We start from the raw sequence: 27,976 nt of genomic DNA on the forward strand, positions 1-27,976 counted from the left end.
ACATGACATTTCGATTTTTATTTGAATTAATGTTTGATTTGTTTAAGCATTTAGTGGTGAAAGAATATAATTGAGTGGAATAGTTAGTAGGGAAGGCAACTAGGACATATGCTCTTCATTGAGTCTTTTCTAGAAGGAAACGTGTTAGATTGAACTATCCTATATTTTGGACATCACTACAAGGGAATTTGGCAACCAAAATTAGTTCATAGTGACGATTTTCACACTCTCATTTTTGTCTGTTTGCACTCGTATATCTTATTTTTTATGTTTTTGTTAACTAAAGAAACAAAGAGAAGTAAGGAGCGCAAACAAGAACAATAAAAATAGTGAAAATCACTACCCTTTACTTTAGGACACTATGACATATCCTAAACTTTGTATTATAAAAAATACGAGCTTGAGAACAATAAATTTTTCCAAGTTTTTGGCTCATATGCTGACCTGGAGTTCCGTGCTCTTAGGTTAGCTTATGAGCCCAAAACCTTAAAAAATCTCTCCTGGAGGACAGAATCGAGCCCATTATTCTGATCAATTGACCAAACTTACGTTAATCAAAATCAATTTGTTTGGATCAAAGCAAATTTGAGTGAATCTAGAGATTGGGCTGCAAAAGCCCACTTATTTAGCTCTTGCAAATTGGGTCAGTCCACTCAGCAACCTCCTCAAATCTCTCTCTCTCTCTCTCTCTCTCTCTCTCTCTCTGTGTGTGAGATGAAAAATCAAATCCTAGCCTCTGCTTCCCACAAACCATAATAACGGCCATGGCTTTTCCACACTGAACCCAAAAAGATCCAAACTTTCTGCTCCAATCTCTCTCTCCCGCCATGCAAATGTGTGTACCAGTTCGATCCCCGTCGTGGGTTTCCCGGCGACGGATCTTAGACCAGAAGCTCTCCGACCTCCACAGATGTACAAACCTCAGCCACGTCAAGCAAGTCCACGCCCAAATCCTCAAAGCCGACCTGCACCAGGACATCCACACGGCGCCCAAGCTCATCGCCGCTTTCTCCCTCTGCCGGCAGATGGCGCTGGCGGTAAACGTTTTCAATCAGATTGATTACCCAAATGTCCACTTGTACAACACTCTTATCAGAGCTCACATTCAGAACTCGCAGACTTCTCAGGCCTTCGCGGCCTTCTTCGATATGCAGATTAATGGGGTTTATCCCGATAATTTTACTTACCCATTTCTTCTGAAAGCCTGTTTGGGCCGGCCATGGCTGCCGGTAGTTCAAATGATTCATGCCCACATTGAGAAATTTGGATTTGGGTTGGACATCTTCGTGCCTAATTCGCTCATTGATACTTATTCAAAGTGTGGATTGATTGGTGTTAGCGAGGCGAAGAAGCTGTTTGTGGTGATGGAAGAGAGAGATACTGTGTCTTGGAATTCAATGATTGGTGGGTTGGCAAAAGCTGGGGAGCTGAGTGATGCACGCCGCTTGTTCGAAGAAATGCCTGGGAGAGATTCGGTTAGTTGGAATACGATATTGGATGGGTATGTGAAGGCTGGGGAGATGAATGAAGCCTTTGAATTGTTTGAGAAAATGCCTCAGAGGAATGTTGTCTCGTGGTCGACTCTGGTTTCTGGTTATAGCAAAGCTGGGGATATGAGTATGGCAAGAATGATGTTTGATAGGATGCCCTTCAGGAACTTGGTTCCATGGACTATTATTATATCTGGTTATGCCGAGAAGGGGCTTGCGAAGGAGGCGATAATGCTATATGATCAAATGGAGGAAGCTGGATTGAAGCCTGATAATGGTGCTGTTATTAGTATATTGGCTGCTTGTGCAGAGTCTGGTTTGATTGGATTGGGTAGGAAAGTTCATGCCTCAATTGAGAGGACTCAGTTCAAGTGTAGTACTCCTGTGTCGAATGCTTTGCTTGACATGTATGCCAAGTGTGGTGTGTTGGATGAAGCATTTAGAGTCTTTGATGGGATAGCAAAAAAAGATTTGGTGTCTTGGAATGCCATGCTCCAAGGGTTAGCCATGCACGGGCATGGCGAGAAGGCTCTTGAGCTTTTCTCTCGAATGGTGAAAGATGGGTTTTTTCCGGATAAAGTTACCTTCATTGGGGTCTTATGTGCTTGTACACATATAGGATTTGTGGAGGAAGGTCTTCACACTTTCAACACGATGGAGAGGGAGTATGGGATTGTACCTGAAGTTGAGCATTATGGTTGCATGATTGACCTTTTGGGTCGTGGTGGGCATCTCCAGGAGGCTTTTAGGCTTGTGCATAGCATGCCAATGGAACCGAATGCTGTTATATGGGGTACCCTTTTGGGGGCATGTCGGATGCATAATGATCGGGAACTAGCAGAGGAGGTGCTTAATCACCTAGTTAAGTTAGACCCGTCTGAACCAGGAAACTTTTCCATGTTGTCAAATATCTATGCTGCAGCTGGTGACTGGGCAAATGTTGCTAATGTAAGGATGCAAATGAGGAGCACCGGAGTCCAGAAACCTTCTGGGGCTAGTTCCATCGAGGTGGACGAAGAGGTCCATGAATTTACAGTTTTTGATAAATTACACCCTAAATCTGACGAAGTGTATGGGATGATCGACAGACTTCGTGTGGATTTCAAGCAATTGAATGTGTCATCGCGGAGTATTAGCAATGGGATAGGTGGATAAACTGTAAAAGACATTTATTTGGTGAGCATCAGCTGACTTAAACTTGGCCAGAAACACTTCTGCAAGTCTCCTAATTGGAAAATTCCCAAGGGGAAACTTCTCACCAATGTTCTTAGATTATAAACTTGTATACTTGTTGATAAATAGAAGGGGATCAATCGTTTGATTTGTTGCTTATGTGTATCAGTAGATTGGAATTAACCTCTAACAATGATCAATGCCATTTATTTTTATCAGTGAGATAATAAGTTTGTTACTGCCTTACTGTGTCACAATAGTACAATTCTTGCAGAGAGCTGGGGAAGTGTCTACAGGTATAGCACCGTATCCATATCACTGCTTGTCACTGCTCTGCCATCAATTCCAAATTTAGGAAATAATATCGCAATCAAACAGCGGGAAAAGGGGATGAGAAAGGATCGCTCTTGCTGATATGCTGTAAGTTGTAACTCAACCTTGAATTTCTTAACGAAATTATGTTATCTTAAAAACAATTGTACATCGAACTACTGTGTTGTAAGCTATTTCATTCACAGAAGAAAAACTTATCTTAAAAACAATTTGCCATGCATTTTAACTTTTTTAACATAATAGTGTGTTATTGACTTAGAATACTGATACAGTAACATCCGTCAAATAACTCCTCCGTTCCATCTAACAAGTTATTGTGCTTCAAAGTTTGGTGAGCAAGTGCCCAACAAACAACTGGGTACAAGTATGACACGTCACCCAGATTGGTTTGATTGATTAGAAAATCCCCTTACGCACAAATGAGGAGGAGGTCCCTGTCCTTTTGTGCCATTTGTAAAGTCATATCCACTGGCCCATACTTTGAAAGCTTGCAAATTAGAAAGTAATATCCAACATGGATTGGGATTGGATTAAATACCACCATGTGGTGCACATTTATTCTCACTCATTCAGTCTTTGCATATATTATCAGCTTATATATCAGTGTATGATCTCCTCTTTTTTTCTTGCCATCTGTGAAGCTTTGATCTACCGTCAAAAGTTCATCAATGGAAGCTTGTTTTCTTGCCTCAAATTCCTTCACCAAAACTGTTACTTCTCCCAACAGAAATTTCACTCAATTTCAATCCAAAAGAGTTGGGATTCCATCTTCAATAACATGTAAGTTGTTCTATTGATTTTTTATTTCAAGCAGGGAAAAATTCCATGCTCTTCTTGCATATTCTAACGGGGTTTCTGTCGAATGATAGGTAGCCGCGGGGAGTCATCAACGCCGTCCAACGATGATCACAAGCCTTCCATTGATGCAGATTGGCGATCATTCAGAGCAAGACTGGTAGCTGCAGAGAAATCAAGGCCAAAAGAGCCCACTTCAACTTCCTCACTTGATCTTGACACTGTGGTGGATCAGCCTAAGCCCGTCACCGTCGGTGACAAATGGGCTCACGCAATCCACGAGCCTGAAAAGGGCTGCCTACTCCTTGCAACCGAAAAGCTCGACGGGGTCCACATATTCGAACGGACGGTCATTCTGGTGTTGTCCACTGGGCCATTGGGACCGTGGGGCATCATACTCAACCGGCCCTCCCTCATGTCGATCAAGGAAACGCGATCAACCGCTCTGGACGTGGCGGGCACGTTCTCGGACCGGCCCTTGTTCTTCGGCGGGCCGTTGGAGGAGGGGTTGTTCTTGGTGAGGCCCAAAGGGGGTGATGGTGTAGTTGGGAGGAGTGGAGTTTTTGATGAGGTGATGAAGGGGTTGTACTATGGGACAAAGGAAAGTGTGGGGTGTGCGGCTGAGATGGTGAAGAGGAACATGGTTGGGCTTGGGGAGTTTAGGTTTTTTGATGGGTACTGTGGGTGGGAGAAAGAGCAGTTGAAGGATGAAATAACATCTGGTTATTGGACTGTGGCTGCTTGTAGCCCAAGTGTGATTGATTTGAGGAGTGTGGGAAGTGTTGGCCTTTGGGAGAAGGTCCTTGGGCTTATGGGCCGTCGGAAGGTCCGGTGAAATCCATTTGCGGTTGTTGGATTCAATATTGCTAGTATCAGTCGTTCACGTATGTAACAATTATGTACATAATTGACAAGTGTTGATTAATAAGAAGTATGAATCTTATTATAGATCTCACCCTATTTACTTAATGAACAATTGAAATTGTCATGCCAAGCACGATCCTGCGTATTCAATTATATTTATTGAAAAATTTAGAAACAATCTAAAAATAATAAAGTACGATTTTTTTTGTTTTCAAAGGAGAACTTTATTAGAGACTAATTGTAACGTTTACATCTGCGAGAATATGAAAAAGAAACTCAGGACCATAATCATTCATTCAAATTATTTTGTTCTCCTAATTTATAAATTAAAGTAATAACATCAACTCCTCTTTAAAATTGAACGACTGGATAAGTGGATAAACTAAGTTCTACATTTCCACAAGTTATATGGATAAGAACACACAATGATGAGATAGAATCTTCTGCACTCTTTTTGTATGTGGTCACTATGTGACTTATCATTCATTGACATGTGTGAATAAACTTAACTCTCTTAACTTTATTGTCGTAAATTTAACACGTATCAATAAATAATAGAGGTCATAATAAGACCACACACAAAATGAGTACATAAAATTTGATTTCCAAAAGGATGGTAATTTGAATTAATGACTTATTTAGTAGATGTAACATTGTGATTTGTTGATTAGCATGGTATTTAACATGTCAATTTGTAGTAATATTGTGCACAGAAAAAAAAAAAACCAAAATGCAAATATATTTGAATATTAAGGATGAAATTAAAATTAAATTTCCAAAAGAATTTGAGTCTTGAGTCTTTGAGTTGACCAATCAGATTTGGACCAAAACAAAAAAAACAAAAGCAAAATCCAAAAAAGCAATCAAAATTTTAAATTGTGTGCAAATAAAAATTTAATACAAAAATGTTTCCACTTTTCAAATTTCTCTCTCATATTTGTTTAGTCTGAAGTAGAAGACCTGGAGCCACGCTCTTTTCAACGCAGGTGGAAAAGACACACGGCCACCTCAGACATCAAATGTCACGGTTGGGTTACGTGGCGGAACATGATCACTAGCGTGTATAACACACTCCGAGGCAGATCGAATGATTGTATGGAATCAGCCACTTTCGGAAACTGTTAAGTTGTTGCTTCAGTGAACCCAGTTGTCTCCATCTTTTTAAGTACTTTCTGAATATAAATACATTTTCACCCAAAAAGCACGGAACGTGGAGAGAATCTAGAAAATGTTGAAAACACAGAATTAAGATAATTAAAATATGATTATGTCTTTGACGAGTCTCGTTCTCTCGGTAACTTGGTTTAATCGTAGATGTATAATTATTTGACGAAGAATTTAACATTAAAAGCTGAGATTAAAAATTAAAAATATAGTATTTAAAATTTTCAACTAAAATAGTTATTAAGATTGTTAGAATTCCTTACTTTAGTCCTTGAAATTTAAAATCAATAGAAATAATCTATTAGATTGTTCACCATCAATCATTTTGATCATTATGTGAAAATCTCGCTTAAATTGAAAAATCAAAATAATTAATGGTAGATAATCTCAAACTACTCTTATTAATTTTAAATATATGCCAATCTCAAAAATCAATTTAGATAAAAAGCTTAAATGAATATTTCTACCCTTCATATCAAATGGAAAAATGAATAATCATGTATTCGTTGGTCATCGGGTGACCAAGAGAATATATTTCTTTATCTAGCATTTCCTTAAAAACCCATAAAAAAAAAGTAATATTAAATGTGGGAAAAAATCATTGGAGCAAAAGCCAAAGAAGAAGAAAGAGAATTGGGTGGGGGGCATAATATTAGAATAAATGTGCAGACCACAAGTTGACAAATTCCAGTCACTGTTGTTCTTGAACAAGTCATTTGTTGTTGTTGGTTCCTGGGTTCTCTGAGTGTGGGGGAATTAAAAAGGAAAGATCTTTCTGTGTTTGGGATATGGGAAATTGAAAAGGAAACCTCTTTCTCTGATTTTCTCATCAGATTCTGCTCCAGCAGCAGATCTGATTTGCTCTGTGACAGTAATCTCAGTTTTCTTATATATATATATATATATATATATATATTTATATATTTTTTCTGATTGTTTAATGTTAGTTCAGAACAGAAGTACCTACTTTTGTTGCTGCTGTTTTGTATTGCGGCTGTGAAGTTTGATGGAGTTGGATTGGTTTGTGGGTCATCGGAAATTTTGGTGAATTTGTAGGGCAATCCTGAGAAAGCCTTGTGGAAGATTATTAACCATATGAGGTAATTTTCAATTTTCTGTTTTAATTTTCAATTTTTTAATTTTTTTAATTTAGTCTGCAGATTAATTTGTAATTTAGTTATCTGTCATCTGTTTCTTTATAAATTTCTTTGTATATTTGACTCTCTACATATATAATTATATATGTATGTATGTATATATAATTTTATATCTTTGGATCTGCTGTTTTTCAATCTAGGCTTAGATTTTGGACTCTGTTTATTTCTTAATCCGTAAGATTAACAGTCATAACTCAAATTTTGAATGGTAACTTGGAGTTGCTTGTATCTTAAGATAGTAAATTCTTTCCTTTCGAGAAAATTCAGCCGCGTTTTTTGACCAGAATCTTGGATGGATCATGGACAGGAAAGGAACATTGGGTTGAAATGTGCTAATGTGGAGCTAGGATTAATGATAATCACTAGAAAAAGAAATGCAACTTTGAAATTATGTGTTAAAAGCTAGGCATTTCACTGGTTCTTGCTGATTTACTCTATCTGGTGACTAAAGATTTCGGAACTAGTGAGTTGCGTCGAGTTTCAGTGTGCAATCTGATGATGTGGTTCTGCTGATTGTGTTGACAGTACTGAGGCTAAGTTGAATTCTCACTATATCTAAGTTGATTTTTGCTAATGCTTCTCGGGTTAATTGCAGGAATGGGAACTGAAGTGCAGTTGAAGATGTATTTCCCGGAATATTGTTCCATACAGAATCTAAGCAGCAATGTCGGCCATGGGAGCTGGTCCCTACTCCACGAGAACACAAACTTGAAGAATGGGCAACAATACGAAGTGTTCTTGACAAGGCCAGTTATTGATGGATTTCACGGACACGATAAGGAGCAACTGAGGCAAACTATTCTGAAGCATGAGACAATTTTCAGGCATCAGGTGTATATTCTAGAACCTATATATGTTGAGTTCTAAAGTGTAGTAATGGTCATAGATCTTATCGTAGTATTTAGAAAGATTGAATAACGGTTTTATATTGGTAAGAAAGTGTCGAACTTTGAGTGCTCAAATTCGTTAGCCAGTAGTATAATGCCTTTGCCTTTGTCTGTGATTTTCTTATTCAGCTCAATGAACTCCATCGTCTTTACGAAAGGCAAAAGGACCTGATGAACGAGATCAAAAGCAAAGAGCTTCTCAAACATCAAAAAGTAGCCGGGATATCACAATCAACTTTCTCATCATCCGGCTTTCCAACTGGAGACGACAGAAAGAGTTGGCATATTTCTAATTTAGCCTTGTTGGATTCCAGTTATGGTAGGCAATCTGCATCGAGTACCTGTATCAGCCAACCTCCTCGCGATTCTATTGGAAAAACCCTGCAAAACAGCTGTGTCCCCAGCCAAAGTAGAGTAGGGATGAAGGACTACGAATCTTCGGATTCCAGAGTGAAGAAGCCACGAAGAAGATTGTTCAATCTTGAACTTCCAGCCGATGAATACCTCAGTGATGAAGAAGAACCAGAAGGAGGTTTGGGGTCGGGAACAGACAAATCTGGCTATAACAATAGTGTGTCGAGCTCTGGTTTGCATTTAGTAAGAAGCAATGGTTTGGCTGATCTGAATGAACCTATTCAGATAGACAAAGTGTCTGCTTCAACTTCTGTCGTTATGTCTGGCAACCAACCGAGCTCCAAAGAGGAGATAGAAAGGCAGGTTTTATCTGCAAATGCGTACAAAGGCGTGTGGCCTTTTGCAAAGAAATTCCCTGAAAACCCACAAACAGGGAAGGATGGAAGAGTTGGTGATCTGCATTTAAAGAATGAAATCCAAAAAGAGTGGTCAACAAATGCTCTCAGAGATGGTAAGGGTCTAGTTATCTTATTTCGTGTTTACTTCCGTTGTGATTCAGATTTTGTACTTAAGCTCTAAATTCCATAATTGTTCAATCTTGCCGCATTACAAGTTTCATTACTTTCAAATTCTTGCCTGCACATACGACTCTTATCAGATGCACGCTGGTCATTATATCTACAAAAGGGAAGGGGGCGGTCGGGCAGGGAGTCTGTCTCTAGAATTCATTTTTAGAGAAGAAACTCTCTTAGTTATTTCATGGTTAGACTACATGAATATATCCCTGGTGAATTTCTTACCATTTACCGACATCACCAAACAAGTAGTTAATCATGTTTCCTCCATCGTTTAGTTTACTGCTAATAAGGCTCAAGATTGGAAAATCTTACAAAGGGTTGCAGTTCTCTTCATTTTGGACTAACGGATTGATATGCTTTTTTTCAGAGCAAATAAGAAGTTCTTCTGGTGGAAAGTTTGGTCTTCAAGATTTTAATAAGCCATGTGAATTGTCAGAAAACGAAGCTACGGTAACCTGTGCTCCTTCTGCTAAGCTTTTCACTTCTGATCAGAATAAAACGGAGAAACAAATAAAGAGGACACTTTTTGGTATAGAAATCTCTGAAAGCGATATAAGTTCATCTGCTATGACTTCGCAATCTGGTGCAGCCATTTCCGAGTCATCTCCTAATTGGACAATACCTCCAAGTAGCTTGAGCGAGAACTTAACATCAATTCAAGTAAGCACTTCCGTTAATACCTCCACACAATCTAATAGGGCTTCAATCATGATGCCACAAAGCAGTGAAGTTACCCGGGACAGATTGCTTCTTGACTGTAATTCAATACCGTCAACTCCCAGTCTGAAAGACGAAGTGTCACACCAAAGCAGTTTTTTCTTCCGCACTAAGTTGGAGGCCAATCAATTACAGGCTTGGCACCCCTCAATGAGCCTTGCCTGCCAAGGGAACCATTCAACGTCAGGTCACCGGGTGGATGTCAAACCTGCTATTGGTGCGAATGATGTTCCTCCTAATAAATATCTGCATGGAGGAGCTTGTGAACAAAGTATAATTTCTCTCAATGGGCTGAGGAACCAAGAAGGCCAACAAGGAAGATTGCATTGGCTTGAAGCAGTGCCACTTTGCGATGGCAAATCTTCCAAAGAAATTGAAAGCAGGCGCACGTGTAGAGAGCAACTGAAAGCAGACAGTCTGGTTCTAGACAAGGGATTTTCAAATGAGAATTCTGGTCCAAGACACCAAATAGATTTAAATAGATGTTTAACTGAAGAAGAAACTGAAATGACTGCTGCTTCCCCAGTTATGAGGACAGAAATTGTGACAGATTTGGAGGCACCTGTGATAGTTGAAACAAATATATATGGGGAAGATTCTACTGAAAGAAGACGTAAGGAACCTCTTGACTCACCTCATGAGGGCCTTATCAGAGTTGTAGCCGAGGCTCTGGTTGCCATCTCATCATCCCAAGCTCCCGATATGCAGGAAAAAGCCACTTGTTGCAATCTGGAGGCTTCAGAAAACAACTCCCTTCTTTGGTTTGCAGAAGTAATTTCTTCGCATGATGGAAATCTTGACAATGGAAATGCAGCAGAGGTTAAGCAAACTTCCTGTGATGAAGAGGCTTTTCCCGTTGACATGGATTTTTTTGAGCACATGACATTAAATTTGGTGGAAACCAAAGAAGAGCAGCAATGCTATGTGCCTCCAAATTCAGACAGCCTCACAGAAGAAGCGACATTGTCGAAACGGCCACGAAGAGGCCAATCGAGGAGGGGAAGGCAACGGAAGGATTTCCAGAGAGATGTACTTCCCGGTCTTGCTTCTTTATCAAAAAATGAGGTGATCGATGATCTTCAAATAATTGAAGGGTTGATTAGGGAATCTGGTGGGAGTTGGCAATCAAGTTTGTCAAAAAGAAATTCTGGTAAGGGTGGTAGGGGAAGGGGGAGGAAACGTATGGACACTCGCACACCGTCTACTAATGTGGCTGAAGTTTGCCAGCCCCAGATTGAGCAACCAAAATGCGAGGAGCTGCAGGGACCTGAGGAGAGAAATTTAACTTGTTGGGGTAAGAGGACAAAGCGTCCACCACGGCAAAGATAGCCGATTGATAATTCTCCTGTTCCTCAAAAATAAACATGGAGAGGTCCTTTCCATAGAGATACTGAAGTGCATCGGAGTAGAGCTAACATGCATGGATCTTCCCTCGGAGTTTTTAAGCCGTGGAGTTGTAATTGTACACAATCCTTAATTTGGTTTCTGGTATTCTGAGTGAACTTGTACGATTAGTCAAAATAAGTTTACAGAAGAATTTGTTGAACTAAGAGAGTGTAACATAAACTGCAGGATCCTGCGAACCCAGAACCATGAGCAATTCTGTTTAGCAATATACGCTTCACTTTAGGCAATTCAGTTTAGCAACATAGAATATTCAATTTAGCAATATAGATTATTGACTGTGGAAAAATGCTGTTTCGAAGAAGTGTCCGACATTGACAAGAAAAATACAAAAAACAAAGCTCTTGTTTTTCGTATAGATTATTGATTGTGTCTTCGATCTTAATTTTGTATTTGTATTTCTGCGTATGGAAGTGTCATATTTTTTTGCCTTCTACTTGTGGAAAATGATAGGGAGACCAGAAGAACTGATTAATGATGCTTTCCTCATATTGTTTGTAGATTCACAATGAAAACTTGAAGCATCACGTGAAAACAAATGGGTGGCAACCATGGCATGGCGCTCATGTTGCAAGAAAATTTAACTCATGGATGTTTTTATTTTATTTTATTTTTAATGTTGGTAACTACAAATGTGTCTTCGAAACATATTATAAGGTTTTCTTTAATTTTCATGGATGTATTATAAATAATTTCCTCTTTGTTAGGTTTTTGTTCCTTTTTATTTTTTTTGGTTCCCTACATGTTTGTGAGATGCACTGCCTATGGAGAAGAAATACTAAAAAGAAGGAAAAAAAATAGAAAGAAAAATAGTTAAGCAATTCAGTACTGAGTAACTGAAACGTTAGAGAAAAAAAGATCGTACCCAGTGCACAAGGCTCCCGCTTTACGCAGGGTCTGGGAGAGGTGAATGTCGGCTAGCCTTACCCCCATTTATGGAGAGGCTGCTCCAAAAAAAGAAGTTTGTTTACGTTAGAGAAAAAAAGCCTAACAAAAAAAAGAAGTTTGCTTGGTGTTGAAATTTAGAGGAGGCCAATGCCAGAGTCAATAGTCAAAACGTGAATAAAAAAAAAAATGAAATGGAGTTAGCTTGACTTTGGACTTTAATGCAATTAATTAACCACAATACGTAAACGGAATAGCTTTAGCTATTACAATGAAGAACAACTACTGCAAGATGATTTTAGAGGCGCTACACCGTAATATAAAAAAAAAAAAAAAAAAAAAACCTCTTGCGAGGGGGAGTGGAACAACACATATAAAACATTACTTTATGCAAAATGAAAACAAAAAACTAATTTGTATCTCAATTTTTTTTTACTGTCATCACAGATTAACTATGTTAACTAATCTATGTTGTAGATACTACATATACGTATATTACAAAAGTAGATGAGGGCCTCAATTGGTAAAGAAAACTGATACTACATGTACATATATTACAAAAGTTGATGAGGGCCTCAATTGGTAAAGAAAACTGAAATTTGACATGAAATGAGAAAGAAAAGTCTGATGAGATAATACAGGGAAAGTATTTTGTCTTCCATGTTGGTTTCACGAACATTTCCTATTTATTATTTTTATTTTTATTAAGAAGTGGGTCCCTACGTGGACAATTTTCGAAGGTAGCTTACTTATCTTCTCCTAGACTGCTGCGGATGTTATTCCAACATCTCCTGCACTTGCACTTGCACCATTCGGCTGATCGGATCCCATAACCAACTCTTTCAATTTGTCAAACATTCCGGACGCAATAACTTCTGCACCCGCACCAATATTCATGAAGAACTCTTTCAGTTTGTCAAACATTCCGGATGCAACAACTCCTGCACTTGCACCAATATTCATGAAGAACTCTTTCAGTTTGTCAAACACCTGAAGAAGCTGTTCACGTGCTCTCTGATACAAACTTTTCAAAACATCTGCAATTTCATGGTAGGACTTTGTTACTGCAATCACAAGGCAAATGCTCCATGCTGCGATGGCGAACCACCCCAAAGCTGGAACGATGATCAACAATTCTAAGGTTATGGCTAGTGTTCCAGACCAGAGGCTAATCTTATCCATGAAGTCAGACAAATCTGGATTTTCACGAGCTGGGAATATCTTGACTGACAGTGCCCATGAACTGATGTAAACCACAATAGCAACAATCAAAGCCACTAACATGTCGTATTCCGTGGACAACAGATATTCTGCAGCCCCAGCTCCGTACCTAAGCTGGATAAACCCGGCTAGCGTGGGGATGGCAAAGATAATACGCTTGTGCAATGCCTTTGAAGAACTTTGACGATCATGTTCCCCGGCCTCGCTTGTGCTATTTTATAAATATATGGTTAGAAAATTATATTGGGTTATAAGCATTTTCCATCTAGGTATATAGTGATAAACATTTTAGGCGTATCATGGTTCACCACAAGCATCATCAATATGGTCCAAATTTAAGCACCTATTAATAGGTTTTGAATTTTATCATAAAATGCTTCGGTGATTTAGAATTGAAATCTCCCATATTTTCAATGTGAGATTCTAACATATAATTTTTCTCACTGCATGATGTACGATGAACGAACATGATTGCTTGATCTTCGGGATCCTCACAAAGAGGATCCGGCAGCGATCCTTTTCCATTTACAATGTGTTAATTAATATTGTACATCTAAATAACATTGATTGAACAAATCAAATACTCAGTTGGGAACTTTCTACTTATTTTTTGCGAAAGAAAAAAAAAAATTGTACTTAATCTTTATAGTTCGACATTTTCTTTGTTGGAAATATTATGTAATCCCATTTCAAGCCCTCTTAGACAAAATTCTAAGCTCAACGCGGTGATAAATGAAAGCTCTGGTTGCACCTACGTACTCTGCCACACATTTAATATGTGAAGTTTAATCTAAAGGACAATACTTTCATCAACTCCATAAGGTGCATCATCTTATCCCATGAGATTAACCTATTTTTACCACGAATTTTATAATTAAAATTGTTCATTTTCTTGATTATTATTTTAAAACCGTCTCTAAAAAAAAATAAGGCTAAATTTTTTTCTTGATCCCTGTGGTGAGACACTACTTTTAAATCGACCCATGTGGCGAAAAAAGTGTTAATCTTAACTCTATGGTAAAGTTCGTTATCAATCGTAGTCCAAATTGAAATTTCTGTCAAAATCTCATCCACATGCAGGGGTAAAAAGGTCATTCCATTCTTTTTCTTATCTTTTCTTTTTGGTAATTCCACTTTCTTATAATCAACAAAAAAAGAAGGAAAAAAGAAGAAGAAATCCCTTCCCAATCCCTACCCTTTGTTAGCCATAGCCACAACGACCACCCACCACCTTCCCCCCTCTCTCTCACATAACCCTAGCTATCCCGTCCACCAATATTCTTCTTAAAATGAAATTAAATTCAATGTTTGCATAATAGCTTATATTCTAACCTAATATTTTTTAAATCTTGAATTTGGACTCTTGGCCCTCTTGATATGATAAAGTATGTTAATATGAACCTTGTAATTTTATTGTTTACTTTTTTTTTATTGTAGCTCTAAAAGTTAAAAAAAAAATTATGTCCATATAGCGCTTTATGATTGGTTGATGGAATCAATAAAAACGAAAATAACAATTTTGCCCCTACAAATAACATAAGAATGAGGAAAAATCCAATTTGGACTATGATTGATAACAAATTTCACCACAAGATTACAATTAATAGCTTTTTTCATCACATAGATCTATTTAAAAGTAGGGTATTACCACAAGGATCACGAAAAACAATTGGTCAAAAAATAAAAAATAAAAACTGGGGATTGTTTTTTATCATTTATATGCATCATTTTAAGATTTCGATTTAATTATTATTTTTTTTGTAAAGATAATTATTATATAATGATTAAAAATGAATTATTCTAATCTTAAAAATTATATAGTGACAAATATGTTAATTGCAAGTATATTTATCGGATATAAGTAATTTTGAAATCTAAATAGTCGCAGATCCAATGGTATTGAAAAGTTCATGGCCACAAAGGCTAGTTTCTAAAACAAGAAGAAGAAGTGTGATTGCAAAAATACTTGTTCATGTGACAAGAAGTAGTAGTAGTTTAAAGTTTATTAGAGCAGCTAAGAAGCTAGATATAGAGGATGTACTTACGCACGGCGAGATGATAAAGACGGACCTGGATTGTCTCTCCCTCATTCCATTACGTTATATTCTCTCATATTTCTGTGGTCACGGTTAAACCATTTTAACATTTTATATTTTCATTGCTTTTTGTTTTATTATTTATATTAAAAAATTAATATAAAATGTTGACGTGATTTAATCGTGATCACAAAAATAGAAAGAGATGGAAAGAGTATGGGATGGGGAGGGCAGACAATCCAGATCCGATAAAGACGAAGGGGTGCTACTGCTCACAGTCACTGCAGTTCGGTTGCCAGCTGCTTGAATCATGAAACTCTCAGTGTTGTACAAAGCCATTTCTCTATATATAATTTCTGACAGGTTTACGATGTTTACCATGGGACAGGAATGGAGGAGTTGGGTGATTAGTTTGGAAAATTTGGAGGATTTGGAGGGCGTAAGTGGGATGGTGACATCCCGTGAATTTACGGATTTATCCCAAGATTGGGAGTATATAAAGTAAGCTGCTGAAAAGACATCCCGTTTGGGAGTATGTAAGTAAGTTGTTGAAAGACATCCCGTGAATTTACGGATTTATCGCAAGACGATATGTAAGTAAGTTGTTGATAAGACATCCCGCCTCGTCAGAAAGATTGGGAGTAATTTTTGAGAGCCCATCTGACAGGGTTATGATTTAATTAAGGGAGATTTTAGATGCGGTTTTTAATGATGAATATTCTTTAATTGAAATCTTGTTGGTTTTTAATTTTTTATCCAAGTCTTTGAAATTAATATGATAATTCATTTATATGTACGTTACTATATTTTTTTAAATTAAAAATTGAAATTTATAGTTGTTTATATTGATGGATTTTAAATAAAAACCTTAATTTGTGGGATTAAAAATATTAAAATATAAATATACTGTTGTGTGTGTATATATATATAAATGGGTATATTCATCAAAATTAACCAAAAAATTATTGTATCAAAACATGTGTACATTCTTCAAAATCACAAAAAAAAAAAGAAAAGATATTAGGCTTAATAAAATTAGTAATTTTTTTCAATTAAACTTAACATGGATACATTCTCAAATAAAAGAAAAAAGAATGTACCCATATAATTAAGTTTAAAAATGGATTAGAAAAAAAAATTGAATCGATTTTATATAAAAAAATGGTACATTTTACATATAAAAAATTGGTATATTTAAGAATGTGTACATTTTAAGATTTAAATTTTGAAAAAAAAATTACATGAATGGTACATATAATTAGCATGGGTACATTTAGCAAAATTAAAAATGGGTACATATAAATAAAAAAATATGGGTACAAATTAAAATTGTAAAGAAAATTGGTACAAATTAAAAAAGGGTTGCAAATTAAAAATGAGTGCAAACTAAAAATAAAAATATATGATAAAAAATTTAGCCATAAATATAAATATACTAATTGTAACATTTTTAACATTAAATAAATATATTTAGAAATAAAAATATTTTATTATTGAAATAATTAATGATGTTATTAATACCAAAGACCTTGATTAAAAATTGAAAAAAGAATAAGGTTTTAATCAATGGAGTAGTAAAAGAAAGGATGAGAACCTAATTTCTTCTTTAATTAATCTATCGCATGAGATTAACCTATTTTTACCACGAATTTTATAATTAAAATTGTTCATTTTCTTAATTATTATTTAGAGACCATCTCTAAAAAAAGAAAAAAAAACTGGGGATTAGAGCAGATAAGAAGAAATGTGATTGCAAAAATACTTGTTCATGTGACAAGAAGTAGTAGTAGTTTAAAGTATATTAGAGCAGATAAGAAGCTGGATATAGAGGGATGTACTTACGCACGGCTAGATGATAAAGATGAAGGGGTGCTACTGCTCACAGTCACTGCTTGTCGGTTGCCAGCTGCTTGAATCATCATACTCTCAGTGTTGTTCAAAGCCATTTCTCCACAAAAATAGATTCATGGTCAGAAGCATGTATATATAATTTCTGACGGGTTTACGATGTTTACCATGGGACACGAATGCCATGGAGGAATCGGGTCAGTGGGGCCCACTGTGTATGAACGGAACCCAAACCTCTCCACCCACCAGTAGATTAGGGTTACTATTACTAATCCCTGGCGTAGGGTTACTATTACTAAGGAACCAATGTCGTGTTTGATGTCGTGGTTGAAATTACGCGTGAAAACCAAAAAGTTAAACCAAATTTCAAAGTTCAAACAAACCACAATATCTGTGCACCCGGAGCTAAAATTCAAGGTTAAGACGGGGCTTAATGCAATATGAAGAAATTACACAAAATATGGAGATAATTGAAGGATCTTCTTTCATATTAGAATGTAACATTTTAATAGATAAAAGATTAATCGAGTTACACAAAATATGGAGATAATTGAAGGATCTTCTTTCATATTGGAATGTAACATTTTAATAGATAAAAGATTAATTGAGTCACAAAAAATGACATTGAGATCATAAGCACCGAATTTACTTGTGAGTTATTTTTAAACAAACGATGTTATCTACATTAAAAGAATTAAGAGAATAGAAGAATTTACAACCTTACACTTGACTAACCATAACAATATTATTTAAATTTACCTTTGAAGATAATCGAATCTAAAATTACCATCATAAAACCGAGCATGATAACCAAAAAGTTGGCCCAAATTTAAAAGTTCAAGCAAACCACAATGTCTAAAGCATCCGGAGCTAAAATTCAAGGTTAAAGAGGGGGCGTAAGGCAATATGAATAAATTACATAATGCATCCCAGGGATGATTCGAGACATTCAGTGGGGCCAAATATAACCGATCATCGGATGCGTCCAATAAAAAACCCTAGCATCACTGGGAATCCCATCGTTGAAATTATGCATGAAAACCACAAAAAGTTGATCCAAATTTCAAAGTTCAACTTCAAACAAACCATAATATCCGTACCATTGGGCGGAATTCCTCCTTTTGGACCTTCTTTGTAACTTAAAGCCTCATTTGTCAACGGAGAATCTCAGGCATAACTGAGAAAAGGAAATCAGGACAGGGAGTTAAATTAAATATCCACTGACCTACGTTTTTTTAGTGTCAAGTTGGTATTATTACTTGCGTATAAATGCGAATGTATTTTAAATCTATCTAATGTCTTTAATTTTAATCTCTGTATTTAAGTGTTCACTAATGCCTTCAATTGTCCTCTGTTTTACACCTCAGTGATAACACAAAAGCTCCATAGAAAACGTATCGGATTTTGAATCAAATTTCGACGGTGCCCCTATCATCTCTCCGAAAACCAAAGCAATCCCAAACAATTCCGAAATCATTTTTACGTGTCCCAAAATACGGTATGTATATCTTCATCTCAAATTTATTCGTATCAAGTTGATAGTTTTTCATTGTTCGAAGTTCCACACTACTCAATGTTTACTAAGACTTTTATTTTTCTCTTTTACATTTTGTTGATGCACAAAACCGGAGGGGTATTGGAACAACGTAAATCCAATTGTGAATATGCAAGAAACTAAATAACATAAGATGTATCATGGTTCACCTCAAGGTTTGGGCTACATCCACACTGATATTGTATTTCTGAGAGAGAGAGCTCTGAATATGAGAGTGAGAGCTTTGAGAGAGCTTAGAGCTTAGGCGATATGAGTAGGCTTATGAATTGGCCTCTCCTAATTGTGAGGGTGATGAATCCTTTTATAAAATAAGGGTCCTCACTTATTACATATTTGCCATTTCCTTTATTACATAATTACCTTTAAGTTATTCGAGTATTTGTACGAGATCTAAATACGGAGACCCTAAGTATGGTATAAACACATTTATATAAGTGATGTTGCAGCAAAGGAAATATCAGACACAACTCTTACATTTATATAAGTGATGTTGCAGCAAAGGAAATTCCACCAACCATGACTTGACACTAACACAGATTAACTAGGTCCATTATCCACATCAACTTTTATATTATATTTGTATCTTTTACTCAATTTTAGAATTAAATATTACTTCTCTCTTTTTCTGCTCCTAATTTGTATCTCAATTTTTTTTTACTGTCATCACATATTAACCATGTTAACTAATCTATGTTGTAGATACTACATATACGTATATTACAAAAGTAGATGAGGGCCTCAATTGGTAAAGAAAACTGATACTACATATACATATATTACAAAAGTAGATGAAAGTAGATGAGGGCCTCAATTGGTAAAGAAAACTGATACTACATGTACATATATTACAAAAGTTGATGAGGGCCTCAATTGGTAAAGAAAACTGAAATTTGACATGAAATGAGAAAGAAAAGTCTGATGAGATAATACAGGGAAAGTATTTTGTCTTCCATGTTGGTTTCACGAACATTTCCTATTTATTATTTTTATTTTTATTAAGAAGTGGGTCCCTACGTGGACAATTTTCGAAGGTAGTTTACTTAGAGCAAGTCCACCGGAGTGGACTTTGCCCAAGACCCAGCACAAAAACAAGGTCAGCACCCTGTCAACCAAGTCCACCCCCTCAACTTGACAGGTACCCAACCCGAGCTGGGCTCTGGACCAGCCCAAAAGAGACTGAGCAAGAAGCTGGGCTGTTGGCCTGGCGCGTGCACGACAAGCGCGCCTGGGCGCGAGTAGCCGACAGGGCTGTCAGCCCACTTATGCTCCGGATCCCATCAGCGACGTGGCATGCTTATATCCGTTGGATTTCCAACGGCTAGTTTTTCTAGACCGTTGGATTTCCAACGGTAAAAAAAATTTAAATTTTACTTTTAAAATATACCGTCCGATCACAGATCAACGGTCCACGTTAATTAACTAAATTAAATTTTATTAAAAAATACATAAAAATATTAAAAAATACAGAAAATTTAAAAAAAAAATATTTATTTTTTCTATAAATACCTAACTCTCATCTTCTACCTTACACCACATTTCAATATTTTCTACACTTTCTACCAAAACTTTCATATACTTTTTGTGTGAAAAAAAAATACCAAAAAGCTTGTGGTTGAAGAATAAAATGTATTTGATGAGTTTATGTAATTTCATTTTAGTGTGTTTTTTTTTATAGTTTATTTGATGAGTATGTAATTTTATTTTAGTGTGTATTTTTTTAAAAGTTTATTTGAAATTTTATCTGAAATTGGTTAAAAATCTTATCCGAAATAAACTTAAAAAAAAAAACACACCAAATAAATGCGCTGGGTGCCAGCGCATTTTTTTAAGAGTGGAGATGCCTTGGCTTATTACTGTTCACTCCAGTCTATTACTGTTCACTTGAGTGGATAAATGCGCTGGGTGCTGGCGCAAAGTCCTTAGGGGTGGACTTGCTCTTATCTTCTCCTAGACTGCTGCGGATGTTATTTCAACATCTCCTGCACTTGCACTTGCACCATTCGGCTGATCGGATCCCATAACCAACTCTTTCAATTTGTCAAACATTCCGGACGCAGTAACTTCTGCACTCGCACCAATATTCATGAAGAACTCTTTCAGTTTGTCAAACATTCCGGATGCAACAACTCCTGCACTTGCACCAATATTCATGAACAAATCTTTCAGTTTGTCAAAAACCTGAAGAAGCTGTTCACGTGCTCTCTGATACAAACTTTTCTAAACATCTGCAATTTCATGGTAGGACTTTGTTACTGCAATCACAAGGCAAATGCTCCATGCTGCCATGGCGAACCACCCCAAAGCTGGAACGATGATCAACAATTCTAAGGTTATGGCGAGTGTTCCAGACCAGAGGCTAATCTTATCCATGAACTCCGACAAATCTGGATTTTCACGAGCTGGGAATATCTTGACTGCCAGTGCCCATGAACTGATGTAAACCACAATAGCAACAATCAAAGCCACTAACATGTCGTATTCCGTGGACAACAGATATTCTGCAGCTCCAGCTCCGTACCTAAGCTGGATAAACCCGGCTAGCGTGGGGACGGCAAAGATAATACGCTTGTGCAATGCCCTTGAAGAACTTTGACGATCATGTTCCCCGGCCTCGCTTGTGCTATATTATAAATATATGGTTAGAAAATTATATTGGGTTATAAGCATTTTCCATCTAGGTATATAGTGATAAACATTTTAGACGTATCATGGTTCACCACAAGCATCATCAATATGGTCCAAATTTAAGCACCTATTACTAGGTTTTGAATTTTATCATAAAATGCTTCAGTGATTTAGAATTGAAATCTCCCATATTTTCAATGTGAGATTCTAACATATAATTTTTCTGACCACATGATGTACGATAAATGAATATGATTGCTTGATCTCCAAGATCCCCACAAAGAGGATCCAGCAGGGATCCTTTTCCATTTACAATGTGTTAATATTGTACATCTAAATAACATTGATTGAACAAATCAAATACTCAGTTGGGAACTTTCTACTTATTTTTTGCGAAAGAAAAGAAAATTGTACTTAATCTTTATAGTTCAACATTTTCTTTGTTGGAAATATAATGTAATCCCATTTCAAGCCCTCTTAGATAAAATTCTAAGCTCGACGCGGTGATAAATGAAAGCTCTGGTTGCACCTACGTACTCTGCCACACATTTAATATGTGAAGTTTAATCTAAAGGAAAATACTTTCATCAACTCCATAAGGTGCATCATCTTATCCCATCCCATGAGATTAACCTATTTTTACCACGAATTTTATAATTAAAATTGTTCATTTTCTTGATTATTATTTAAAAACCGTCTCTAAAAAAATTAAGGCTAAATTTTTTTCTTGATCCCTATAGTGAGACACTACTTTTAAATCGACCACTGTGGTGAAAAAAATGTTAATCTTAACTTTATGGTGAAGTTTGTTATCAATCGTAGTCCAAATTGAAATTTATGTCAAAATCTCTCATCCACATGTAGGGGTAAAAAGGTCATTCCATTCTTTTTTTCTTTTCTTTTCTTTTTGGTAATCCCACTTTTTTATAATCAACAAAAAAAGAGGGAAAAAAGAAGAAGAAATCCCTTCCCAACCCCTGCCCTTTGTCAGGCACAGCCACAACGACCACCCACCACCTTCCCCCCTCTCTCTCACATAACCCTAGCTATCCCGTCCACCACCGTTATCCTTAAAATGAAACTAAATACAATGTTTGCATAATAACTTATATTCTAACCTAATATTTTTTTTTTAAATCTTGAATTTGGACTCTTAGCCCTCTTGATACGAGAAAGTCTGATAATATGAACCTTGTAATTTTATTGTTTATTTATTTTTTATTGTAGCTCTAAAAAAAATAAATTTTATGTCCATATGGCGCTTTATGATTGGTTGATGGAATCAATAAAAATGAAAATAACAATTTTGCCCCTACAAATAACAGAAGAATGAGGAAAAATCCAATTTGGACTATGATTGATAACGAATTTCATGGGATTACAATTAATAGTTTTTTCATGCCAAGGGTCTATTTAAAAGTAGGGTATCACCACAAGTATCACGAAAAAAAATTGGCCAAAAAATAAAAACAGGGGATTTTTTATTTATCATTTATATGCATCATTTTAAGATTTCGATTTAATTAATTTTTTTTTGTAAAGATAATTATTATATAATGATTAAAAAATGAATTATTCTAATCTTAAAATTTATATGGTGACAAATATGTTAATTGCAAGTATATTTCTGATAGAGCGGATATAAGTAGTTTTGAAAAGTTCATGGCCACAAGGGCTACCTTCTAAAACAACATGAAGAAGTGTGATTGAAAAAATACTTGTTCACGTGACAAGAAGTAGTAGTAGTTTTTAAAGTATATTAGAGCAGATAAGAAGCTGGATATAGAGGATGTACTTACGCATGGCGAGATGATAAAGATGAAGGGGTGCTACTGCTCACAGTCACTGCAGGTCGGTTGCCAGCTTCTTGAACCATCACTCTCAGTGTTGTACAAAGCCATTTCTCCACAAAAATAGACTCAGGTCAGAAGCATGTTATATAATTTCTAACGGGTTTACGATGTTTACCAGGGGACAGGAATGCCATGGAGGAGTTGGTCAGTGGGGCCCACTGTGTGAACAAAGCCCGAAGTACGGTAGGGTAGGGTAGGGTTGGGTCAATGTACTAAGTAATGAAGCAACAAACAATTAGCACAGTGCAACCCTGGAGATAATTGAAATCGTATTGGAATGCAACATTTTAGTTAAAAAAAGATTAATTGAGTCACAAAAAATGACATTGAGATCATAAGCATCAAATTTGCTTGTAATTTATTTTTTAAACAAACGGTGTTATTTACACTAAGAGAATAGAAGATTGAGCAACCTCACACTTAGCTAACCATAACAATGTTATTGAAATTTATCTTTGACAAAATCGAACATAAAATTATTACATTAAGTTATCATCATGGAACCGAGCATGATAACCAAAAAGTTGGCCCAAATTTCAAAGTTCAAGCAAACCAGAGTATCTATGCATACGGATCTAAAATTCAAGGTTAGGAGGGGGGCTTAATGCATTATGAAGAAATTACACAAAAGCAACCCACAATGAGACATTCAGTGGGGCCAAAACGAACCCGATCGCTCAAGTGGTGCCAAAAGCCATTGACTTTGAGAGCGATCACTTTGGATGGTCAAATACTCCAAAGAAACAAAAAAGTTAAAACACTCATCACCACTGGATTCCGATCAGCGAAATTATGCATGAAAACCATAAAGTTGATCCAAATTTCGGAGTTCAAGCAAATCAGGCCTTTTGGACCTTCTTTATCACTGAGAATTTCAGGCCTTCTTTATAACTGAGAAAAGGAAATCAGGAAAGGGAGTTAAATTAAATATACAATGACCTACTATTTTTTTAGTGTCAAAGTTGGTATTATTACTTACGTATAAATACAAGTGTATTTTACATCTATCTAATGTCTTTAATTTTAATCTCTGCATTTTAAATGTTCACTAATGCCTTCAATTGTCCTCTGTTTTACACCTCAGTGATGACACAAAAACTCTATAGAAAACGTATCAGATTTTGACTCAAATTTCGAGGTGCCCCTATCATCTCTTTGAAAACCAAAGCAATCCCAAACAATTCCGAAATCATTTTTATGTGTCCCAAAATACGGTATGTATATCTTTATCTCAAATTTATTATTGTTTGAAGTTCCACACTACTCAATGTTTACTAAGACTTTCATTTGTATAAGTGATGTTGCAGCAAAGGAAATATCAGACACAACTCTTACTCCAAAGGCTCCAACTAGGTCAAGTATTTTTGTACGTAAATAACCAGATCTGAGTATTTTTGTGTGTAAATAGTGCTATACACAAAATTTCCATATGGGTTTCAATCCCTTAGGAGGACACTTTTCTGTTCTCTCTTGGGTATATTGACGTGTTCATGAGTGCAAAACTCGTGGCCAACCGCTTACATTACTTTAGTTTAAAGTAGAAAGGGAAAAGGCAATGTAGCTTCCATCAATTCTTTGCCACTCGTTTTCACTCTATTTACAACAATACCAGCCAAATGGTTGGGTTGGGAGGGTAATTCTCAAAAATTCAGAGGGTAGTTTTGTACGTATGGCTCAATTTCATGCTATAAAAAAATAATAACGAGTAGGCCACGCCCATATATGCATATCCAAATCTTAGATGTCTTAGGTATTTCTCCCCAATTCCTTCCTTTTCAAGAGTTTTTTTCCTTTTTTGGACAACAGGCATTAAATTTAGGAGGGATTACAGGCATTACCCCATCGTGGGTCCCCCAACGCATTTTCTGAGCAGAAGTGAACAAAATAGAGCACAAGGGGTGCAGCTATCATATTTGAATACATTTACAAACGTGTTCCCTTTTAATCACTAATACAATACCCCATCGTGGGTCCCCCCCAACGCATTCTCTTACAAAAATACCAGCTAAAAGGGTAATTCTCAAAATTCAAAGGGTAATTTTGTCCGTTTAATTTGGCACGGATTGCTGGGTTATACGCGTGCATCTCTCACTCTTCCTGTTTTGTCCTTGTCAACCCTAGCAGCCACAACACCATCTCTGGAATATCATCGGCTTCTGCTTCCTAAAACCAAACCCACTGTTTCTGTCCTTGTCAACCCCAGCAGCCACAACACCATCTTTGGAATAGCATCGGCTCTTGTTTCCTAAAACCAAACCCACAAACACTGGCCTCCATTTTTGTAACTCGAGAGTTTCGGTGAGACGATAATCTTTCATCTTCATCTTCTTCCCCCGACCCCCTACCTGCAACCTGGGGAAAAGAAAAAAAAACAGATCCCGTGTACGACGTCATCGCTGTGGATGTGGATTTAAGGAGTGAGGAGTGTGTAGACGAGAGTGGGGGTGTGGTAGAGGAGGGAAGAGGGTGGGTGCGAAGGGAGGGATGTGAGTTTCTGGGTGAGGTGGGTCGTGGGGGAGGGAGGGTCCCTGGGGGGGTTTCTGGTTCGTGGTGGGGGGTGGGGGGGGGGTGATTTGTTTCTTGGGGGGGGGGGGGTTCACAAGGGTGGGTTTTCTCTTTTGTTTTTTTTTTTTTTTTTGTTAGAAGATTTAGGTTTTTTTTAAAAAAAAAAATTATTATTTTTGTCATGTGGCACACATTTGGCAGCCACGTTAGCGCTTAACGGATTAATGGATGGAAAATGCAACGGAGGTATTATTTTGAAATAAAATAGTATGTAAGGTATGAAAGTGAAATGTTTTAAAGATGTTGTATGAGGTTGTAATAGACCTTAAAATTGAAGGACTATTATGTAATTTACCCATTAAATAAATACATTTAATCTGCGACATAAATGATACTCAACAAAAACTCAAAGATATGGTAGAGATAGATTAAAATATCATGTGTCATAAGTAGATAAATAACATGCTTAATTAGAGGAAACCTTTCATAAAAGAAAAAAAACTTTAGAGACCTACATCACAAGTAGATGATCCATGAGGGAAAAACTGAAGGAAACACAACAAAAACAGATGATGCGTCAAGTAAAAACAAAAAACAAAAAGATAAGTAGCAAACCACAAAAAAAAGATTTCATGATGTAATAAATTACAAGAAGAAGTTTTAGAACAAAACGAAGGAGAAAGAAGACGAAAGGAAAGTATAAAGAAAAATGAAAACAAAAAAACGGTGAGGAAGATCTATATAATTCTTCCATTAAGCAATAGGAAGATAAAAAAAAAAAAAAAAAAACTTTCTGCAACACGTGCCTTCTCATCAATTCACTCTATTTATATTACTTGTAGTACAAGAAAAAAAAAGAAGAAAAAAGCGACTCTTCCCATTTGCATAATGGATTCAATCGCTAATATTGACCCTCAATTCTGACATGTAGCAGCGTAATTACAAAATAATTGTTTGGGTTTTCATTTTAGTAAACTAGAAAAAACACTAAAACATTTAATAGAGTAGACGTGATATAAGTCTTATTTTGTGAGTCATTATTTTGGATAGGACAACTAACGAAAAATGCTCAAAAACTTTAATTTTAATCAAAAGGACAAATTAAATGTGTAAATGAATAGTACCAGAAGTGACTTTTTAGGCAAAAAATATCTTTTAAGACTCCCTTGTTGGATTTAGTCCTATTTGTTGGATTAGGTCCATTATACACATCAGCTTTTCTTATTGTATTTTATCTTTTACTCAATTTTAGAATTAAATATAATAATTAAATGTTGTTTCTCCTTTTTCATGCTCCTAATTCGTATCTCAATTTTTTCTTTTATTGCCATCACAAATTAACTGTGTTAATTAATCTATGCTGAAGGTACTACATATATATGTATATCTATCAATATAATACTAGTATGGATTTATAAATATGTGGAAGATGAAATTTCTTTGAACTATTTTCATGGATGATAGGTGGATTAATTTTATTTATCATATAAATTTTCTTTAAGCTATTTTCCATGAAAGTGGTTAGATTTTATATTCAAATTAAAAATTTGAGTAAAGATGCATAAATAAATAATAATAATTAAAATTGAAAAAAAAAGGACTAAATTCAACAACAGCTCAAATTTTTGGACTGGATCAAAATAGCCTCTAACTAATAACACATAAGAAGGCAAGTTGAGGATTGCCTTGATGGTTAGAACATTCATCTTCAATCCATTGCATTTCAAATTCACACTATTCTTCTCATTAATCTAGTATAGAATAATAATATCGTTCATAAAAGAACAAACAAAAAAATAAAATAAAAAATAAAATCAGGAACCAGCATGTCATAATATTTACAAATAGCTTGAAACTTTTACTTTTTTCCTTTTTTGGAAACTTCAAATTAAATCATCACATGGTCTGGATTATGAAGATGCACTGGTAAGGTCAATATGAAGGATAATCATGTCATATTCTGGTTGGAGGGGGATGATCATGTCATTCTACCCAAGGGTCCATCATCCAACATCGTCTTCTCCAGACTCCAGTAAAACGAAAGGAAACAATCTTCTTCGACTCAGCAGAGTCCGCAGGCGCCACCGCCCAGTTGCACATTAACTTAACCAAGGATTTAATTCTAACTTAACCAAGGTTTAATCCGCACATATAAAACCCACTACCCACAACCATCCGTGAGTCGATGCAAAACCCATTTGGTAAAGTTTACTTGACAAGAACAAAACTTTAGACAAAAAGGGGAGAGCTCTTGACAAGAGTCAGTAAACAAAGAACCTCAGAGTTTAGACGAAAAGGTGATTCGAGACATTGTAGGGAATGATTTGCCTTAATACCTTTTTAGAAAGAATCGAGGCATTGTAGATGCTGGGCCAACGATCGACTATGGCCAAGCCAAATGCTGTTTCGGAGAAGTGTATTCTACCAAAATCCTACTTCCTATTCCTGCAGCGGTATAAATATCAAAGACGGCCTTCTCTTCTGCCCAACATCCAGGCAGCGCCCAGTTGCATTTTTTCACTCAGAAGATCA

General features: G+C 36.2%; 5 protein-coding genes across 7 annotated transcripts; 3 read left to right on the top strand and 2 right to left on the bottom strand.

The window, feature by feature from the left end:
* The first annotated feature begins 660 nt into the window (after positions 1-660).
* On the top strand, positions 661-3,205 carry LOC126611639 (pentatricopeptide repeat-containing protein At3g29230). 2 transcript variants are annotated; one of them, XM_050280000.1, is made up of 2 exons: positions 661-2,666; positions 2,924-3,205. In XM_050280000.1, the coding sequence occupies exon 1, from the start codon at positions 828-830 to the stop codon at positions 2,643-2,645; it is 1,818 nt and encodes a 605-aa protein (XP_050135957.1). In that variant the 5' UTR covers positions 661-827; the 3' UTR covers positions 2,646-2,666; positions 2,924-3,205. The 2 variants fall into 2 exon arrangements, with proteins under 2 accessions (XP_050135957.1, XP_050135958.1); XM_050280001.1 differs by having other exon boundaries at positions 2,938-3,205.
* A 316-nt stretch (positions 3,206-3,521) lies between these two features.
* LOC126611640 (uncharacterized) lies at positions 3,522-4,739 on the top strand. The gene is made up of 2 exons (XM_050280002.1): positions 3,522-3,776; positions 3,866-4,739. The coding sequence occupies exons 1-2, from the start codon at positions 3,665-3,667 to the stop codon at positions 4,624-4,626; spliced, it is 873 nt and encodes a 290-aa protein (XP_050135959.1). The 5' UTR covers positions 3,522-3,664; the 3' UTR covers positions 4,627-4,739.
* A 1,686-nt stretch (positions 4,740-6,425) lies between these two features.
* LOC126612364 (uncharacterized) lies at positions 6,426-11,146 on the top strand. 2 transcript variants are annotated; one of them, XM_050280763.1, is made up of 5 exons: positions 6,426-6,919; positions 7,572-7,807; positions 7,993-8,728; positions 9,163-10,074; positions 10,135-11,146. In XM_050280763.1, exons 2-5 carry the CDS (start codon positions 7,574-7,576, stop codon positions 10,839-10,841), a joined length of 2,589 nt encoding a protein of 862 aa, XP_050136720.1. In that variant the 5' UTR covers positions 6,426-6,919; positions 7,572-7,573; the 3' UTR covers positions 10,842-11,146. The 2 variants fall into 2 exon arrangements, with proteins under 2 accessions (XP_050136720.1, XP_050136719.1); XM_050280762.1 differs by having other exon boundaries at positions 9,163-11,146.
* Positions 11,147-12,560: 1,414 nt separating this feature from the next.
* Positions 12,561-17,004, bottom strand: LOC126610474 (uncharacterized). The gene is made up of 2 exons (XM_050278530.1): positions 16,901-17,004; positions 12,561-13,233 (listed from the first exon to the last, which is right to left on the bottom strand). Exons 1-2 carry the CDS (start codon positions 17,002-17,004, stop codon positions 12,561-12,563), a joined length of 777 nt encoding a protein of 258 aa, XP_050134487.1.
* A 3,674-nt stretch (positions 17,005-20,678) lies between these two features.
* LOC126612365 (uncharacterized) lies at positions 20,679-22,962 on the bottom strand. The gene is made up of 3 exons (XM_050280764.1): positions 22,886-22,962; positions 21,463-21,465; positions 20,679-21,081 (listed from the first exon to the last, which is right to left on the bottom strand). The coding sequence occupies exons 1-3, from the start codon at positions 22,960-22,962 to the stop codon at positions 20,679-20,681; spliced, it is 483 nt and encodes a 160-aa protein (XP_050136721.1).
* Between the last annotated feature and the right edge of the window lie 5,014 nt (positions 22,963-27,976).

This window comes from Malus sylvestris, chromosome 17 (genome assembly GCF_916048215.2).
Source record: "Malus sylvestris chromosome 17, drMalSylv7.2, whole genome shotgun sequence".
Classification (NCBI taxonomy): Eukaryota; Viridiplantae; Streptophyta; class Magnoliopsida; order Rosales; family Rosaceae; genus Malus; species Malus sylvestris.

What these genes read in the sequence shown, in the direction of transcription:
- LOC126611639 (XM_050280000.1), top strand. Translation starts at nt 828, where the DNA reads ATGCAAATGTGTGTACCAGTTCGATCCCCGTCGTGGGTTTCCCGGCGA.
- LOC126611640 (XM_050280002.1), top strand. Translation starts at nt 3,665, where the DNA reads ATGGAAGCTTGTTTTCTTGCCTCAAATTCCTTCACCAAAACTGTTACT. An exon ending in GATTCCATCTTCAATAACAT is followed by an intron (nt 3,777 to 3,865) that starts GTAAGTTGTTCT and finishes GTCGAATGATAG; the next exon opens with GTAGCCGCGGGGAGTCATCA.
- LOC126612364 (XM_050280762.1), top strand. Translation starts at nt 7,574, where the DNA reads ATGGGAACTGAAGTGCAGTTGAAGATGTATTTCCCGGAATATTGTTCC. An exon ending in AGACAATTTTCAGGCATCAG is followed by an intron (nt 7,808 to 7,992) that starts GTGTATATTCTA and finishes TTTCTTATTCAG; the next exon opens with CTCAATGAACTCCATCGTCT. An exon ending in AACAAATGCTCTCAGAGATG is followed by an intron (nt 8,729 to 9,162) that starts GTAAGGGTCTAG and finishes GCTTTTTTTCAG; the next exon opens with AGCAAATAAGAAGTTCTTCT.
- LOC126610474 (XM_050278530.1), bottom strand. Translation starts at nt 17,004, where the DNA reads ATGGCTTTGAACAACACTGAGAGTATGATGATTCAAGCAGCTGGCAAC. An exon ending in TCTTTATCATCTAGCCGTGC is followed by an intron (nt 13,234 to 16,900) that starts GTAAGTACATCC and finishes TTTATAAAATAG; the next exon opens with CACAAGCGAGGCCGGGGAAC.
- LOC126612365 (XM_050280764.1), bottom strand. Translation starts at nt 22,962, where the DNA reads ATGGTTCAAGAAGCTGGCAACCGACCTGCAGTGACTGTGAGCAGTAGC.